We start from the raw sequence: 18016 nt of genomic DNA, 5'->3' as shown, positions 1-18016 counted from the left end.
TCAATAACAAACCTCCAATACACGATAGAGTGGCAAGGTATCACCGCTTTGTATAGAAAACCTTCTACAACATACACATCCATGTTTTTAATGAGACGGGCACACCTCTCCCTTTCAATCATTTTATACCATATTCTTTTAAACAACAAGTGAATCCATACATGTAGAGACTAGAGGGTAGCTAGTATATGATTTGAATAAATATCTTTTGTTTTTATCATGAATAAAATTATATATGGTATGTTGTGCCAATTGTTTGATTTATATAACAATATGAAATATGTAGACATCATCGGATCATTTCATAGAACCAACTAATGCGCTCTTTTTTGAAAAAAAATCAGATCTATTATAGAAGTTCACTGAAAATACAAAACATCTCAAATGTATTAAAATTTACATCGAGATTCTAATACCACCGAACAACCACTACTGCTGCTAAAACAAGCCGTCGACTCCCCGTTGTCGCAACTCCTCTACCGGAGCCAGCTTGACCTCGTCGATGATAGTCGGGAAGTCTTCGTACACGTGCCCCTAAGGACCACCGCCCTCGAGCTTCAGTCATCACTGTTGAACCCTTGCATAGATCTGAAGCAGCTCATACCAAATCTCGCGCGCCACAAGACGAGAAACCCTAACTATTAAGACCGAGAGTATATCGACCAGAGGAGAGGTGAATGGGAGATTCAACATTTCTTTCAAATCAAAACCAAACACTTTGGTGGAATAGCTAGAAAGTAAGCACAGCTTAGAAGACACATAACCAAGGCCAATACGAAGGATAAGATATTTAGAGATCTAAGCAAAGCTTTTGGCAAAATAAGCAATGATCTCCTTCGTATATTGTACAAGGCTTCCACAGTGACAATGGTAGAACATAATGATATCATGATAAACAACATGGCGAGGCAATCATAGAATGAGAACCAAACAACATAAGCTAGCCATGATATATAACACACGGGGAAAGATAACAAGCTGAGCTAAGATGAACACAGACATAAATACTACAGATACATGGTCATGGATATCATTCGAACCATAGAGCACTTAAGATAAACAAATGAATAAATTGTGGTAGAAGTATAACGAACTAGTGGTGCTCGATGGCGACATTTGATTTAGTAGACCAGTTCATTCTTTTGCAAAAGAGCTATGTCTGGTTGGACGAACTTGTGATTGAACATATGAGCAAACCTCTCTCCATTCTATTCTGCTTCAACCGAAAGCTAATCATACTTTCATTTAATTTACTCGAGATAGATACTTGTCGGCATCTCCAAATCTTAGACATACTTCTTTGCGAACCAGAATTACTCTTGGTTGTTGAAGACTTCTCTTGGTGAAGACAATTACTCTTTCACACTCAACCCGACATCTATCTGTCTTGAGAGTGTGCAGCTCTCAAGAGTAGTAGGTACAAGAACTCTAACTCAAATCTGTTGTGATACTCAACCAATATCTAAGTTTCAGATCTTGATTTTCTCTCAGTGGATTTTACCCTCAAATCTCTCGAGAGGGGTGCTCAATCTAACTTTTCAGAATTCTCAAGCAGAGCGACCAACAAACAATGTCGGTATAGGGTGGCTGTTTATAGCCGCAACCTTTCCAGGAGGGAAATGACTATTTAGGACACGAAGTCCAACCAATGGCCAACCGACACGTTTACAACAGTCGTATTTCTTGAGAACAAAGGTAACTTTCCTTGTGGAGCAAGTAAAGAGAACTCCTCAGTCCGAAAGATATGTCTTGCAACAATGGCAAGTAATTATTCGAAGCACAAAGACATTTCTCTCGGTCTTTCATAGGTTTTGGCTAAGCATCACTACGTACCTAAGCTTCGAGAACCTATAGCCCTCTTAATAGTACGGAGGTCCCATGACTCAAATAAGAGAAAGAAAACAATGAAACAAATGCTACGTCTTCGCTTCCTCATTATGCTTATCAGTTGTAGTCATTCTTCTTCGGACACACCAAATCAAAATTGCTCCGCGTCAGCAATATTTTAAGGGATCAATCTCTTCACACATTCTTTTCAATGTCATCTCTTCTTTAGACATACCTTCTCTTTCTTTGCAATAGAGATAATCTTTGGGGAAGTTCTTCAAACTTACAGAATATAGCATTCTTCTTGGATCTACATGGATTATTTCTCTGAGCGTGCACTATCAAACAAATTAGTCCATCCATGTTTCTGTCAACAATCTCCAAAACACAAGGGGGGCAAGCAATTGCACCAACACTAACCTCACCACCTCAAGGAGATAGCAAGAATCTACGTCGAAGCTCCATTGACTACGTCTAGACGGATGAACTCGAGGAGGCTATCAGAACCCAAAAGATAAACTCAAAGAAGAAGTGCCACCATCCACTCGCCGCACGTGCGAGGACTAGAAAACCTAACCTAAATCACTAACCGGAATTCCCCTCCCCACCACCTACCGATGGAGGGGCAGGCAACTGGGAGGCAAATCCACGAGCTCGCTGGTGAAGTCTGGAATGGGGAGTTTTCCTTAGCCCCTAGGGTTAGAGGAGGAAAACTATAGGAAGGCAAAAAACTAACCAGCTAATGTGTTTGACCCTATATAAAGCACAAACGAATGAACCCGACATAGTAACATTTAATGACCTCGTAGTTATTCCCCCAAAAGGCCAAATGCCGAGAGTGTACTTGCGAGGATATAAGCATACTTTTTTGAATGTAGCCATGCAAAGGACGTTTGGGGGAAGATTGAGCTACTGCATATCATCGAGAAGGTGTTGTATGTCAACCCTTCAGGAAGTGTAGTATTACAGATTTTTGTCTGCAAATGAAATAATTGCATCACATATTGAGGCTACATGCTTTAAGGATACTATTTTGACTGCAATGCGATACAAATGATGGTGCAGGCGGCATCTAGTTCATTGAGAAGGTGTGTCGCCGGCTGCACAAGCTGCAATGTCAATACAAGTGATTATGCGTAATAATATTGAAGCAATGAGAAAACTAGTTACAACTAAGAAGAGTTGTTGGGAGAAGCTGAGTGAGAATTTTGGGATGATAAACGTGGATGCAACTTTTGATGAGAATACAAAGATAGAAGGATTGGGAGTTGTTTGGCACGCAATTCGTTTGGTAATTTCCTCACTGCATGTAGTATTTTGGTTGATTATGCACTCGACGCAACGACCACTAAAGCACATGCGATCAAGCGAGTTTTGGAGCTTGCTAATGAAGTTGGATTTAGCCGGATAAACACCCAATCTGATTTTTTGGTGGCCGTTGAAACATTACAAACATTGGGTTTCAACACTATGTTGATATTTGTGTTCAGGCAACTCCGTTCACTTGGGTGCAGTACAATTATTATAATGGGGATGTCAACATTGTAGCTCATACCTTCTAAGTAGGCTATGCTGTAACATATTTGGGTTGATGAGCCTTCGAGTTTTATTATCTCTTGTCTTATAAATGATGTATCACTTATCTAATGATTAATAAAATTAGCTATGATGGCATTCCCTAAAAAAAGTAGCATACGCATTTTAAAATACCCTTATATAAACTGAAAAATACATCCACATCCTTAGCGGTGTTTGTTTTATGAAAAAAATAGCAATTATTTACAAGAATCGTGTAGCTATTGTTAAATAATCTAGCAACTATATCTAGAGAAACATGCAATGCAACGGGAGAATCTCGTAGCTATCACAAAACAATATGGCAACTATATAGAGAAAACCGACAATTGCATGGACTAAATTTGTCAATTGCATTAGAAGGACCTGGCTACTATATAAACAATGCGGCAACTACATCAGGAGGACACGAGAATTGCATCAGATGAACTTTGCAACTGTTCCTTTTAGTTTGGATTCGTGGATAATTCCTTTTCGGTATATTCTTCCCAGAACCAATTCAGGTTCCACCAACTCCAACTAAAAGAGAGACCATGGAAATTTCTTCTATAAAATCCACGAAACTACAACAAAACAATTTGGTGACTACATGGGAGACCCTGATAACAACCTTCGTAAAACCCGAAAACTACATCAAAACTGTTTGGCAAGCTCATTGGAGTACTCAGTAATTGCTTTGTTAAATGCAGTAACTACATTAAAACAATTTATGAACTGCATATGTGAGCCAACGTGGTAGTCCCATTTTCAAAAACTTATAAGGCAAAGAGGCATATTTATTGTAATTCTGTGTGCTACTAATATGAGCATGATAGCACCGGAGAATGCACGCAGCGAAGAAGCTAGTAGTAGAGCATACATGCACTTAGTGGTCGTGCTTAGCTAGAATCCAATGTGCCAGTAGTTGGGAGCATACACTGGCCTTAATTTAGATGCATATGGTGCTAGTGAATGTTCTCAAGTGCTTTTTACCTTTCGCATCTCATTCCTTTGAGAGAATAGTGTACGCTGCAAGGTAAGATGGATGGTACAAACAAATAAATCAAAAAACTTTTGGATTGGAGGACCTTTTTTCTAGTTCACACAAGGAAGGAAAAAAACCATCAAACCATAATTTGCAAGTACAACTTCAAAACATTACAACCATTGATCATATTGCCAATTTGCATGTCCAAATGCCTCGTTACATGTAGAAAAGGTACAACACACTGAAAAGTAAGATGCTCTTAGGAATACTATCTCCAGCCTACAACAGGAGTTCTAAGTGCAGTTCATCATCATCCAATACAGATGCAACTAGTTGTAAGATTTTGCATTTTTGCATATCTGAGTTGGAACACCAGAGCAACAATTAAGGGGAGACGAGACACATCTCACTTGAATGCACTCGCAAAGATATGATCCATCCCTCCTTAACTAGGACTAAGGTACCCTAATTACCACTGAATCAACGTTCGTGCCGCCTCTCACCACCCAAGCATAGTGGCATCTATCTCTTCTCCACAATTATCAGACCTTCATCTCATCGTCAGCAGACTTGTGTGACTTTTTGTTGGACATAATGCTATTGAAGTTCTCTGATTTACACAGCAGGATCTCAATCTGAAACAAAAAAACACAATAGATGATGAAGGTTTCATGCATGGATTCATGTCACAAATGGATTCTCACTAGTCATGAGACGTGTAGAGTCAAGGCATCTTGCCTTGGCTTTACGAACGAGTCGCCCCTTTGACTCATCTTTGGTTCCAATTGTTGATGTTAGGATCTCTGGAGGGGAGGAGGAATAAAACCATTGACAGATTTAGTGTAATTGACTATTATTGTATCAGGGTAAGTTTGATTATTTAGATGTATACAACAATCGTGTGGCTTACTCTTTTCGGTGGCCAAGCCATTGTTCTTTAGGATCTCCGATACAGTCACAACAGTGCCAATGGCTGGAACAAAAGTTGGATCATAAATGCATAGCCAACAATGAAGTGATTACAAAAAATATCAAGGGGTAAAATGCAAGGTGAGTAAGCATTTGTTACCCATCCCGAGAGCAGAGAGTTCAACCTCATCATAGTTCTGCATGTACCTCTGCAACCACCCATGTTACAAATAAGAGAAATAGCATGATAAGTCGATCCCTTTTGAACAAAAGATTCATGAAATTTGAATGCCATGAAGTAAACTTGCAAAACATATCATTGGCCTATTGTCCATGTTTTGTAAAACCAAAATGTATTTTCCCAAGGTTTAGATTTCACTATTGTCATTAGTTTCATTCCAATATTCTTAATTGTATTATTTGGTTGTCTCATATTAACTAGTTTAATTGTATTGCCCATTGTATGCAATGTCATTGATTGCCCATTTTCTAAATTACAAAAAGATAAGCGCATTACTACAACAAGCCCCGTTGTTAAAGTGAATCAAGTAATACTGCTCATGATTTGCCTCTGGTAGTTTTTTGCCTTGGCGCTCTCGTGTTTGGCTCACATGATGTTCTGTGATGTTGGGAGTATGCGTGTGTTCCTCTTAATCCTATCCCCAAGCTCTGGTTTTTTGTTGTCTTTTGTGTTTGTATTTATTTTTCGCTTAGTTTTCCTTACTTAACCGATATTTGTATGGGCATTGCATTTGCTTTCCCTCAATAATAGGATTAATTCTTCTCTTTTTAATTCAATTGCAGGAGCTCTCCGCCCAATAACGAGGTTTTGTAAAATAAATTACTCATTTTTGCATGGAAATATAAAAGAGCTACCCTAATTTCGTTCCAAATTGATTGATTTGGATAATGCATACCTTGGCGAGGTTGACGTAGAAGTAAAGCGGCTTCTTGTTGGTGGACACCTGGATCCGGTTCTTCTTGGCCGACACCCCGGCCTCGGCCTCGATATCCGCCTCCACCTCCATCTCACTGGCTTCCACCTCGGCATGGATGGCCTTTTGCTCTCCCACCACCGCCACCTCCTTCTCCTCCGGCGCCTCCTCTTCCACCGCCTTCACCACCTCCCTGACCTCTTGCGCCTCCGACTCACTCGTGGCCTGCGCATGTGACTGCTCCACCGCCTCCTCCCTCGTCGCCGGCCTCACTGCTTGCATGGTTGCTAGAATGCTTGATGGTGTGTGTGTTGGTATGGGACAATGAGAGAGAGGTCGCGAGTGGATACCCGAACACGGTGGTGCATACAAGTAGCACTAGTTGTGTGGCGCCGGTGGTTGCGATCGTTCGAGTGGTCACCCGGAGGTGGCGGTTGCCCTGGTGGCTATTCCTGGTGCATATATGTGCATGCTTTCATCCATATGGACCAAGGAATATATTATCTAGCAGTTCAAACATCATAAAATCTACATTGCATAGGTGTGGATGCATGCACCCCGAATGTTGCAGAATGCCAATGAGATCTTGCCTATATAAAAAGCACATGCATGCATGGAAGAACCTCACATATCATGCATATGTTAGGACATTAATCAAATAAAGTTTTGATATGATTTATCTCACAAAGCGTTAATACGATTTGCCATCCATATTCACCGATGAATTTGCCTCAACGAGGGTTTTTAAATAAGATCTTATATTGATACGTTTTGACAATTGTTTCTTTGGTCTTCATTAGTTGCCACATTATGTCACCGTGGTTGTCAATTTTAAGAGTGAATGGTTGCCACAGAGATTATGTATAGTTGCTAGGTAATTATGCTATATGATTTATACATTGTAATATTATTCAAAGTTGGAAGAGCTGTTTGGATTCGGCCTTTGTAGGCACGCCAAATCATTGGCAGGCCTCACAACTATACTGGAAGATCGATCGGGATCGTTAACTCTTGAAATCCTCTCAAAAATTGTTGCTATTTTGAATGATCTGCCAACAACGGAATTGACAATTATAGCGGCGTGGTACATCTGGTGGCAATGCCGACAATTAGTGAAGGGAGTTTCTGTTCATACAGTTGAGAAAACTACACTATCTAGTCGAGTTTTAGCTAAAAGTTTCATTAAGTCAATGACATCACAGCTACAGGTTCGGAAGCATGATCATATGTGGGTAAAACCCAGCCGCGGTTTGGTCAAGTAAATGTTGATGCAACTTTCCATGAAGATAGTCTATCAGGTGCATTTGGGGTTGTTGTTTGTGACGACCATGGTGACTTTGTTGCATCGGCAAATTGATTTCTACCACATGTAAGCAATGCTGAATCAACTGAGTTTTAGGCTATCAGGAATGGGCTATATCTCGCAGCAAACATTGGTTGCAATAGTGTTTAAATTGAATCTAATTGTATGTCTGTGGTAGACGCTATGCAATCAATTGATGAATACCTGGGAGCTGATGCGGTTTTGGTGTTAGAATGTAAGCAGATGGCTATAGATTTCACAAGGATTTGCTTTAAACATTGCTTTAGGGAAGCGAATCAAGTTGCTGATAGTCTAGCTAGATATTCTTTTGATAGCCGATCGTCTGATTTATGGGAGAATTCTATCCCAGATTTTATTTCTCTTCTTCTTGTAAATAATATGACTATCCTATAAGAAATAAAGTCTTTTACCCATAAAAAAATCATTGGCAGGCCAATCAATTGGCGGGCGCTTTGGTCATCATCTTCTAGCCAAGGATTTGGCGTGAAACTGAACCTCACCGCCGATCATCGATCTTGGGCAAGACAGAAAAAATACCCCCTTTCCAAATAAACACACACCACACAGTTAACACCAATTGTTTGGACCAATCAACCTATTGTTAAATGGTTAGAAGGATAGTGATATCCTTAGCCCATCGGGGTTTAAGGCCTGATACTCGCATTATTTTTGAATTTATTTCGGGGTTTCCAACGATGCACGTTAGTGAAAGGAGACATCCTCGTCGATCTTAAGATGATATACCGACTTAGTCTCTTTGAGGTGTTCATAAGGATAGGATCTCCGTATGTGTTCACATAAGTGAGTATAAGTACGTATATATGAGCGTCTGTGTCTGTATTGTGTTTAAAAAAACACCAGTTGTTTGGTTGGGCATGAAAAGGCTCAAATCCAAACAAACCGAGTGTTAGAGCATCTACAACCGGACCTCTTAAATCCGTCTCAAACGTCCGACCAGCCCGCCCGGTCACTGACCGGTCATAAAATATCGACCCACCCGGACCCCTCATATCCATCTCAAACGTCCGGACTGACCGTCACCCTCATATTCATCTCAAATATAAGAACGATATGAGGACTCACGGACATGCCCGGACACGTCTGGTCAGTACGCACGGAGAACACGACCCCACCCCGGACCATCTTTTCTCTTTATTTATTTATTTATTTTCTTTTTTTTCTTCTCCACCAACCACATGCAAGTGAACAGACACACGAAAAAAATATAAAAGATGCGGTTGCACAAACGAAAAAGTAGGAGTTCAAAACGAACACGTCAGGTTACTGACCGATCGTGTCCGCGAACGTTTGAGGGGTCGGACTTACAAGTTCCGGCTGTAGATGCTCTTAACAACAATAAAATTACGGCAATATAAGAACTTCATTATATTCAAACATTAGGGCTGCAACCAGCAGCCAAAAGATCTGCTGTGGCATTTGGGGGCATCCTGTAACCACAAGTAGGAGTGACATGTACCGAACTACTAGGACAAGCGATTTTAATTTTGTAGGAGTACAACCTACTCCCTCCGTTCCAAAATATAAGACCTTTTAGGGATTTTATTAGGAGAATACATACGGAGCAAAATGAGTGAATCTATACTCTAAAATATGTCTATGTACATCTGTATGTATTTTATAATACAATCTTTAAAAGGTCTTATATTTAGAAACGGAGGGAGTATAATGCATAGTCTTTACATGTAATAGTCTCCATGGTGAATGCCAGTAGTAGAGTACAAAATTACAAAAGGGGAGTATGAAATGAACAAAACGGGGGTCCAAAAGTCCAACGTCCAAACTGCCAAACGGTCGTCACAAAAGACCCGCTGCGGTCCGTAGTCGTAGACCGGTGGCCCATTTCCCTCCTCCCCTCCCGCCTCGTCGACGGACGATTCCCGCTCCCTCCCGTCGTCTCCTCTCCCTCCCTCTGCCCGCGACCAACCGCCCTGCCCCCGCCGCCACATGACGCAGGACGGCCATGGGATGCCTCCTCGGTAAGCTCGCGGACGCGCCGGGCTCCTCCCTCTTCTTCCCCGCCGCCGTGACCGCGACCGCAGGGGCCGATGCCGAGGCGCAGCTCAGCGCGCCGCCCCCGGTGCACATCGCGGCGGTGAAGAAGGACGCGTCCGGGTGGCCCCTCTGGCTCTCCTCCGCCGCCGGCGACGCGCTCCACGGCTGGGCGCCCCGCTCCGCCGACGCCTTCCAGAAGCTCGAGAAGGTGAGCGGCGCCACCCCCTGAGATCCTCTGTTCCCTGCTGCTGCTGCCTAGCTAGGTAACCGGTCCGGCCTTCTTTGGTGGTTGCCGCCGGAAAAGCTTCGCCTTTTTCCTCGGAAACGCCGAAGCTGGAGCAGCGAGTGGTTGGGGGAAGCTTTTTGGGTGGCTTCGTTTCAATCTTGTTCGTGATTTCGTTCTCCCGTGGCTGTCCCGTCCTGCCGCGCTCTTGAATTAGTAATCAGATAGCTTGCAGTTTGAGTTCTTGTTGACAAGGAGTGCTTTCAAAGGAAAAGAAATCAACCCAGCCTCTTTTCCAGAGCTGCAAAGAAGTAAGGAACAAGGGTGAGAGGACAAAAAAAAAAGTGACCATTGGTGATATGCTTTCTCCATGGTTCAACCACATAAACAAACCCCAAATTCCAAGAGCCGGGCCGTTAAACTAGAGCAGACGCGAACAAATCCCGAGCTCTCTTCTGATTTAAGAAACCAAACAGCCTCGCTTTCGCTTCATACTTTTTTCTCTACTGTCCGCGTCACAAGAATTCGTAGCAACTCCGAACGTGAAAAAAAATATCGGCAAACAAAGTCAACCCGGCTGCTAGAGTTCTATTGTGTTGTGTTTATCTATTATTAGTCTGGTTTGGTTCTGAACTATTTTGTTTCTCTTTTGTGGGTGTGTGTGCAGATTGGGTCGGGGACGTACAGCAACGTGTACAAGGCGATCGAGGTGGAGACCGGGGCGGTGGTGGCGCTCAAGAAGGTGCGGGTGGATGGCGTCGGCGAGGCCGAGAGCGCGCGCTTCATGGCGCGGGAGATCACCCTGCTCCGCCGTCTCGGCGAGCACGACAACGTCGTCCGGCTCCACGGACTCGTCACCTCACGCCTCGCCACCGCGCCCTCCCTCTACCTCGTCTTCGAGTACATGGACCACGACCTCACCGGGCTCGTCTCCGCCGCCACGGCCTCCGGCGCACGCTTCACCTTGCCCCAGGTACCTACCTTCGTCACTGAAACAGTCGCATGCTCCTTCCTGAAAAACCTTTCTCCATGAACTGAAAATGTACGTGAGATGATGATGTACATTTACATTGGCATAAAAACCTGTTCCTTTGTAAGTTTAATAGACTATGAAACTATAACCACAGACGATCTGGTGCGAACTAAACCTTTCGGCGCCACTTCGACGGGATTGTTTTTTCATGGCCTTTCAAATTATTTGGTTTCAGTTTCTAGAAGGGGTTAGGTTACTATGAGGAATGGAACTTCTTGCTTGCCTGGTTAAATGATATGCTTGAACTCTAATTGATGATGTGGCGAGTTGACATACTACTGTAGTATCTTGATAGTCAAACATAAGAGTTGTCAAAAAAAAATGGAGCACTTAGATGTTTACAGACAAAATTGAACATACATTGGACCACTACAAATGGATGATGTGTACAAATATGTATTTTTAAAAATAGAAAATAATTGTTGTATGGAAAGCATTTTTAAATATCCCCAAAAGAATAGTAGTCTCTGCAGAAATCTAGTCTATAGATTCTAGAACACATAATTGGTTAAGTAGGGTACAGTAATTTCGAGGTATACTCAGTCAGAGCTAAGAATCATTGACTGATCGTCTGCAAGGGATTTGCCTTTGGCTTTTTGTAAAGATGCAAACAAATCAGTCGCTCAGAAACACCGTGATGATGTGGACCTGGAAATCCGTTGGACTACCAAAGTAGAGTATTTTTTACTAGGTTTGAACTTTGAACACGGCTTCCAGTCCAATTGACAAAGACAGACACTCCAATGTTTTCTGTTCACACATTGCTTGCAAGAATTCCCTTCAGATGTTTCAACTGTCAACATTGGCTGCGATTAAATCATTTCATTCAGAATTGTCAAAAGTGTGAAAATGCCTTTCTTTTCCCAAAAGCAAGGCTCCAACAAGGGGCCAACTTTTTTCCATGGACACACTTATGATCATGATTGAATTGCGTTTCTTTTCTCATGAAGTGTAACTGTCTGTTTGCAGGTGAAGTGCTACATGAAACAGCTACTGTCTGGAATTGAGCACTGCCACAACAAGGGTGTCCTTCACCGCGACATCAAGAGTTCGAACCTGCTTGTCAGCGAGGACGGGATCCTTAAGATAGCCGACTTCGGACTGGCCACTCATTTTGATCGTGATAACCCGCGGCCCATGACTAGCCAAGTGATCACACTTTGGTACCGTCCGCCTGAACTAATGTTAGGTGCCACTCACTACAGCGTTGGTGTTGATCTTTGGAGCGTGGGTTGCGTGTTGGCGGAACTCCTTCTCGGCGAGCCTATATTCCCCGGACGAACAGAGGTTGGTCCATAGAAAATACTACGAGTTGCGCATAATTATTAGCAGAAAATTGCACATTTGGAGATTAACTTGTGCTCATCAGGTGGAACAACTTCACAAGGTTTTCAAGCTATGTGGTGCTCCAGCAGACGATTACTGGGACAAACTGAAGCTACCACATCATACATTCAAGCCATATGAGCGGTGTATGGCTCAAAAATTTAAGGACCTGGAACCATCTACCCTATCACTTCTAGAGACTCTCCTATCTATTGACCCTGAGATGAGAGGCACCGCGACTGATGCTCTAAACAGTGAGGTTAATACTACTGTCACCTTCAAGGCATCTACTTTGGACCAGTAGAAAATCAGTCTGAAACACTGCTAAATTCAACCAAAAGCTAGAGATAAAAACAGAGTAGACACTGTGCGATAAGATAATTTATGATTGATCACGATACATGGATTAAACTGAGTTGGCATTGATATAAGATGTTAGACACATAGTTTCAAATAAGAAGCCAACAAATAATAGTCTTCCCGTCACAAGTGCTTACAGTTTGCTGTGAATTCAGTTCTTCAGGACAGAACCATATGCCTGTGAACCATCAAGCCTTCCCCGATATCCGCCGTGTAAAGAAATGGATATCAAATTAAAGTATGAGAAGCACAAAAGGTCCTGATCAACTCTTTCAAACTTATTTCTGCTACTCTCTTGTGTCACTAGAAGCTTCAACATTCGTTATAATGTATCTTTCAGAAAATTGAGGGCGAATGGGTCGGTAGAACGTCAGAGAACAACCAGAAAGCCCATCTCACAAAATCATGGTCGTAGAAGAGTATTTACTCCAGATGTCAATAATAAGCCACATGGAAACCCAAAGGTATGTTCCCCTTCTTTTCCTTCTGTAAGAATTTTGTCTCAACTGTGAATTGTATAATACAGAAATTTACCACTATGCCTGACAAAAAAATCGCATCTAGTTGTACTTCTAGTGTCCTCTTCAATTGATGCTTTTATTTATCAAAGGTCTATTTAGACATATTATAGATCTATGACTAAAAGGGAAATGTATTTATTGTTCTCTAGATACCAAGACTGGTGACAAGTACAAGCACAACCAAACTTGAGAGATTTCCTCCGCCGCATCTGGATGCATCAATTGGTTATAGTATAGATTCCTCGACCGATATAACAACCAATGAGTTCTTCACGTCATCGGTTGTGGAGCTAAAGAAAATGCCAAGCCTACTATTCGGTCACATGAAATCTTACCTGAACAGCCCGAAGAAGGGAATGCACAAAGCGAAGCCAAGTCTCACGATGGCGCCTTCCACGGTTCTCATAGGTGCATTCCGGCCGTACTCGCTTGGCCATCCGATGGAGGTGAGAAGAAAGAGTAGGGATCAGCATAGAGCTAAAGGAAAATTCCCAGTAGGTGCAGTGAAATGACAAGCTAATTATGTCCCTCTTTTCTAATCTTTTTCTTCTTCTTCTTTTGTTACATTACATCCCATTGTCCCAGTAGCTGTTCATCTTAATACACGATTGGTAGGCTATACTTGTATAGTTAGAGAGCATAATAAAGTAGAGTTGTGAACAGCGATTCTATATGTACATATGAGATTTCACCAGTGAGATGGATTCAGGTGATATAATACCGGACAATGCAGATAACTGGAAATGGTCTTAATCTTGGGAAATGCTTGCGTCCGACCCTCTAGCATTCAAGAACTGATAAAAACTGCCAGAAGAGAAGGCTTGCATGAACAGTTTCCAAACTAGTATGCTTATCCTTTTTCTGTCTGCAACACTAACCAGTAATCCTTCTCTAATGAACAAAAGGAGCACTCACATACCGACGCTCCACGAAACCAGTTGCTCGTATGCAGGGTTAGCTCGCAAACAAGAACCAAGATGAAGTACAGAAAATTAAGGCCGCGAAGCATCATTGGAGGTGACTGAATCATCCACATTTTACATGCTGACACATAAGATGTGAAGAACACATGCAATGCGTGGTCAGAGATAGGGCCCTGCAGCAGCAGCAGCAGCAGCTGGTGAAGCGGCACCGGGACGGCGGGGAGGTTTTGGAGCAGGAGGGGCTGAAGTTCTCTTGCTGTGACAGACGAACAAGCCGTACAGCGCGTCGAAGACCGTCTGGCCTCTGACCTTCAGCCACCCCTCCTTACATTTGGGCAACTGCGCTGCGTGTCAGCAGGATTCAGAAACGGCGGCAGAGCAAGCCATTGGTGCATTTGCAAGTGCTGGATTTGCCGGGATGCCTACCTCGCCGGAGCAGCGTGGGGGATCATTCTTCCTGGCCGCCAGATTCGGATCTGCAAGGGGTAAGGCGATTCAGAGTGTCAGCGCGATGCGCCTGAATAAAGCCTGTGCGATGCATAGTAAGCAAGCAACAGTGGCGGGAGAAGGGGAGCAAATTACCATCGGCGGCGTCGGCCACCAGAGCGTCGACCTGGGCCGCCGCCTTCTGGCAGTAGATCCGGAAGCTGGGAGAGCCCGGCAGCGCCTCGGCCTCTTCCCCGTCCTTGGGCTCCGGGGCCACCTTACACCCCTTTCTCCTCAGATCCGCCTTCGATGCCGGCGCCGACGCTGAAGGGTCCTGCGTACGCGCCGCCAGGGGATCGGGGGCCCCGCTGTGCCCCGGCGTCCGGTCCCGCCTCCGCCGCTCGGCCCTGTCGGTCGACGCAGCGGACCCCATCGCGAGCGAAGGGGAGGGTGGGCGGGAGGGGGGACGACGGGGAGCTGCAGCGCGGACGGACGCGCCATTGCGCGCGTGTGCTTAGTACCGGAGGCGCGCGAGCGGCGGCGAGGGATTCGCGGGGGTGAGGAGGCCAAATTTGGCGGGGAAGGAGGTGAGGTGGCTGATGGCAGCTGGGTCCCGCTTGGCGGGAAGAGGAAGAATCACAGCCCGCCTGTAAGAGCCTTTAGTGAAGATGGGCCGTTAGTGGTAAGCAGGCCTCTTTGATTCAAAATAATTCTGATAGTCTCGAGAGAAAATTCTGAAGGAAATTTGGAGGAACTAATCTCTAGATTATTTGCAAATGTACTCTTTTGATTCATAGGATTTTTTTTTGTTCTGAGGATTCATTTGTTTCCAACCTTAGCAATCATGTTGTGGTATAGGTGGAATCTGGGGCAACCAAAGACAATCAGTTCTCGGTGCAACTAAATTGCTTGGTGACTAGGAGCGCGTGATGCGAGATGGTCCATGGTTATTTCACAATTGCTCGATGTTTGTTGTCCAGCTGTGATGGTTGGTCGGAACTGGAGAAGCAGGGGCGGAGCCGGGGGGGGGGGGGACCCCCATGAATTTCTAGCGGGGACTGTGTATTGGTTGTAATACTCCCGACTAAGTTGCATTTATTATTTGATTGACACGGTCATCGTTATATAGCATACATAAGTAACTATCCAGGGGAGTACGTCTGGAAAACGGCCCAAAGTCGAAATAGCCCACAATGTCATGTGAGATGGATGCCTCGCGTGTGTACTGGATAGTGGATACCGCTAAGAAGAACGCGTGGACTCGATGCATTTTTCCCACGAGACGATTAGCCCTTTTCACTTTGACTGGATGGATGCTCGCGCCGCCTGCTACAGGTGCTAGGGTATTGCCAGCGGCTGGCGATTTGTGCCTTTGTCGATCATCAACCTTCGCCCTCGCCAGTCCCTGTCTGCGATTTGTGCCTTTGTCGATCGTCGACCCTTGCCCTCACCAGCCCCTGCCTGTAGCATGATTCTTTGGAAAAGGCTGTCCAGATTTCCCTTCAGGGATCAGGGTAGCACAACACAAGTCGCCCCAATTTCAAGGTACCATCTTTACCTGCATATTTATGGCTTATGTCCAGGCTATCATTAGTTAAAATTATAGACTCTGTAGAAACTGCTAGACGCTAGTTACTATTTGTCATGTTGATTTTGCATTACATGTTGGTGGTATACACACTACAACATGACCCTACCTATAGCAACTCATTTTTTGTATCTAAAACTCCATATATGCGTTGCTTGTGTCTTTACCAACGGTTTGGGATGCGTTGCCTTATCCAGTGTTGCTAGCGCATCATGCAACGCTTATAGTGTCGTTGGTAAAAGAGACTGTTACAAGAGTACAACACATAAAATTGACTTTAACAACACTTTTATGTGTTGGTGCTTATTCTACAGGAATCCAAATCTCATTGCTTGGCATGGTACCAACAATTATATTAACTCTCCAGATAATGACAGTAATTATGTATATCAAGTGAGGGGAAAATAAGAGTATACTCACAAGAGAAAGAAATCATACATTGACTAAAAACTGTTGGATTGCAATAGTTGATATTACAAGAGGAACATCAGCCAAATGTGATACATAATCTAAATATTTTCTTGATATCGTAACTTAAACAGAAAGCATCCTTCAACATTCCTACAACCTAACTAAAACTTAACCGAGGACCATAATCCAACAGGAACAATATCGCTACAACTTAACTAAAACTAAAAAAATCCATCATCCTCATCACGAATGAGAACATCATCATCATCATGAACCGGAATATCATCATTGCCGTATAGTCATCCATATAACTTTTGAATCTACAATAAAAATAACAAAATGAACTGTTAACAAACAATGTATTGACATGATGCGAGAAGATTGAAGGCCAAGGAATCTTTGTTTTTCCTGCATTGCCGAGAGTACTACATTTTTTACAGTTTTTGTGACACCGTACCAAATCTTCAGTTTTCACAAGTGCCATAGCGACATGCATTGCGTAGAACTTATTTCTAATTTCAACAACTAGCAAGGTAGCCCAGGCACCGAGCAATCTGTTTTGTCCAGGTTTCAGAATATACATATGGTTGATAATATATGTAGATTATTTCCAACTATGCTCTAGTCATACTATCGACCCTAGGGCATTTACAACATGGTCATGAATGTTATATAATTTTAGCTTTATTAACATTCAATTACAGTTTAAGTTATAACATTGTTGTGGCCACAAAATACATACAACTGGTTGAGCACATAACTATACCTAAACATAATTCAACTATTCATTTGCGGAACAATCTAAACTACAATTTCATGTGCGCTAATGTAGTATTATGTATTGTTTATGTGGGATGATCTAGTTCCACATGCAGAGGAAAAGAAATGACGTCAATCAATGGTCTATGAACTATATTGTGGAAGGTGCTTTAACTTAAACCTGCAAATTCAAATCATGTTCAGACATACTGATAAAATAATACATGGATTTTAAATCTTAGTTGCCTTGGCGAAGGAAAAAAAACTACATCTTTCTTGCTTCTTATACAAAGAACACGCAAGGGTCTCGCTTTCCTTATTACTATAATTAAAATTAAATTAGTGTATCAGATTTTATATGAAATTTGAGCCTAACTCATCGTGTAATATTAGTTATGTCTCGATATAGAAAAACACCAAAAACATCTTGCTTTCCATTATTCCCATATATCTTAACCAAAAAATTAACACAAGAACGACAAACTAAAAAAATTGATCGCCTAATATGTATTTGGTGAGTCATTATGTAATCATAATGAACTCGTATTTTGTGTATCCTTACAATTCACTGTTGCAGCCTAAAATGCACGAAAACACGGACAGTAAAATGGGGATACGAGATACATCATTTTTCAAAAAGAGCCATTTGGGGATACGATGAGTATATATAAAATAGAATATGTCATGTAATATAGAGTTAAGTTGGGAAATTAACGAGAAAGAAATCAGAATAGAGAATACTGCCCATTTGGTGTCTCTTTTACAAAGTGCTTGATTGATCATCATCCTCTCATGCCATGTTGTCATTCCAAGTTTCATCCATCTTGCAAAACACATCAAACACGAGTGTAGCAGCATCAGCATGAGCAGCACCAACAACACAAGTCGAAGTGCAG

At 42.8% G+C, this 18016-nt stretch overlaps 3 protein-coding genes across 3 annotated transcripts; 1 reads left to right on the top strand and 2 right to left on the bottom strand.

The window, feature by feature from the left end:
- Positions 1-4499: 4499 nt before the first annotated feature.
- On the bottom strand, positions 4500-6496 carry LOC123445294 (uncharacterized protein At2g34160-like). Its single transcript, XM_045122256.1, has 5 exons — positions 6196-6496; positions 5439-5487; positions 5280-5342; positions 5108-5172; positions 4500-5004 (listed from the first exon to the last, which is right to left on the bottom strand). The coding sequence occupies exons 1-5, from the start codon at positions 6493-6495 to the stop codon at positions 4912-4914; spliced, it is 570 nt and encodes a 189-aa protein (XP_044978191.1). The 5' UTR covers position 6496; the 3' UTR covers positions 4500-4911.
- Positions 6497-9196: 2700 nt separating this feature from the next.
- Positions 9197-13750, top strand: LOC123445292 (probable serine/threonine-protein kinase At1g54610). Its single transcript, XM_045122253.1, has 7 exons — positions 9197-9758; positions 10441-10746; positions 11776-12093; positions 12176-12391; positions 12648-12748; positions 12833-12956; positions 13163-13750. Exons 1-7 carry the CDS (start codon positions 9519-9521, stop codon positions 13523-13525), a joined length of 1668 nt encoding a protein of 555 aa, XP_044978188.1. The 5' UTR covers positions 9197-9518; the 3' UTR covers positions 13526-13750.
- Positions 13751-13993: 243 nt separating this feature from the next.
- LOC123445293 lies at positions 13994-14842 on the bottom strand. The gene is made up of 3 exons (XM_045122254.1): positions 14519-14842; positions 14363-14412; positions 13994-14275 (listed from the first exon to the last, which is right to left on the bottom strand). The coding sequence occupies exons 1-3, from the start codon at positions 14793-14795 to the stop codon at positions 14096-14098; spliced, it is 507 nt and encodes a 168-aa protein (XP_044978189.1). The 5' UTR covers positions 14796-14842; the 3' UTR covers positions 13994-14095.
- Between the last annotated feature and the right edge of the window lie 3174 nt (positions 14843-18016).

Source organism: Hordeum vulgare, chromosome 3H, assembly GCF_904849725.1.
Source record: "Hordeum vulgare subsp. vulgare chromosome 3H, MorexV3_pseudomolecules_assembly, whole genome shotgun sequence".
NCBI classification, from domain to species: Eukaryota; Viridiplantae; Streptophyta; class Magnoliopsida; order Poales; family Poaceae; genus Hordeum; species Hordeum vulgare.
Note: the sequence above shows the minus strand (reverse complement) of the source record. Positions and strands in the feature narration are given on the sequence as shown.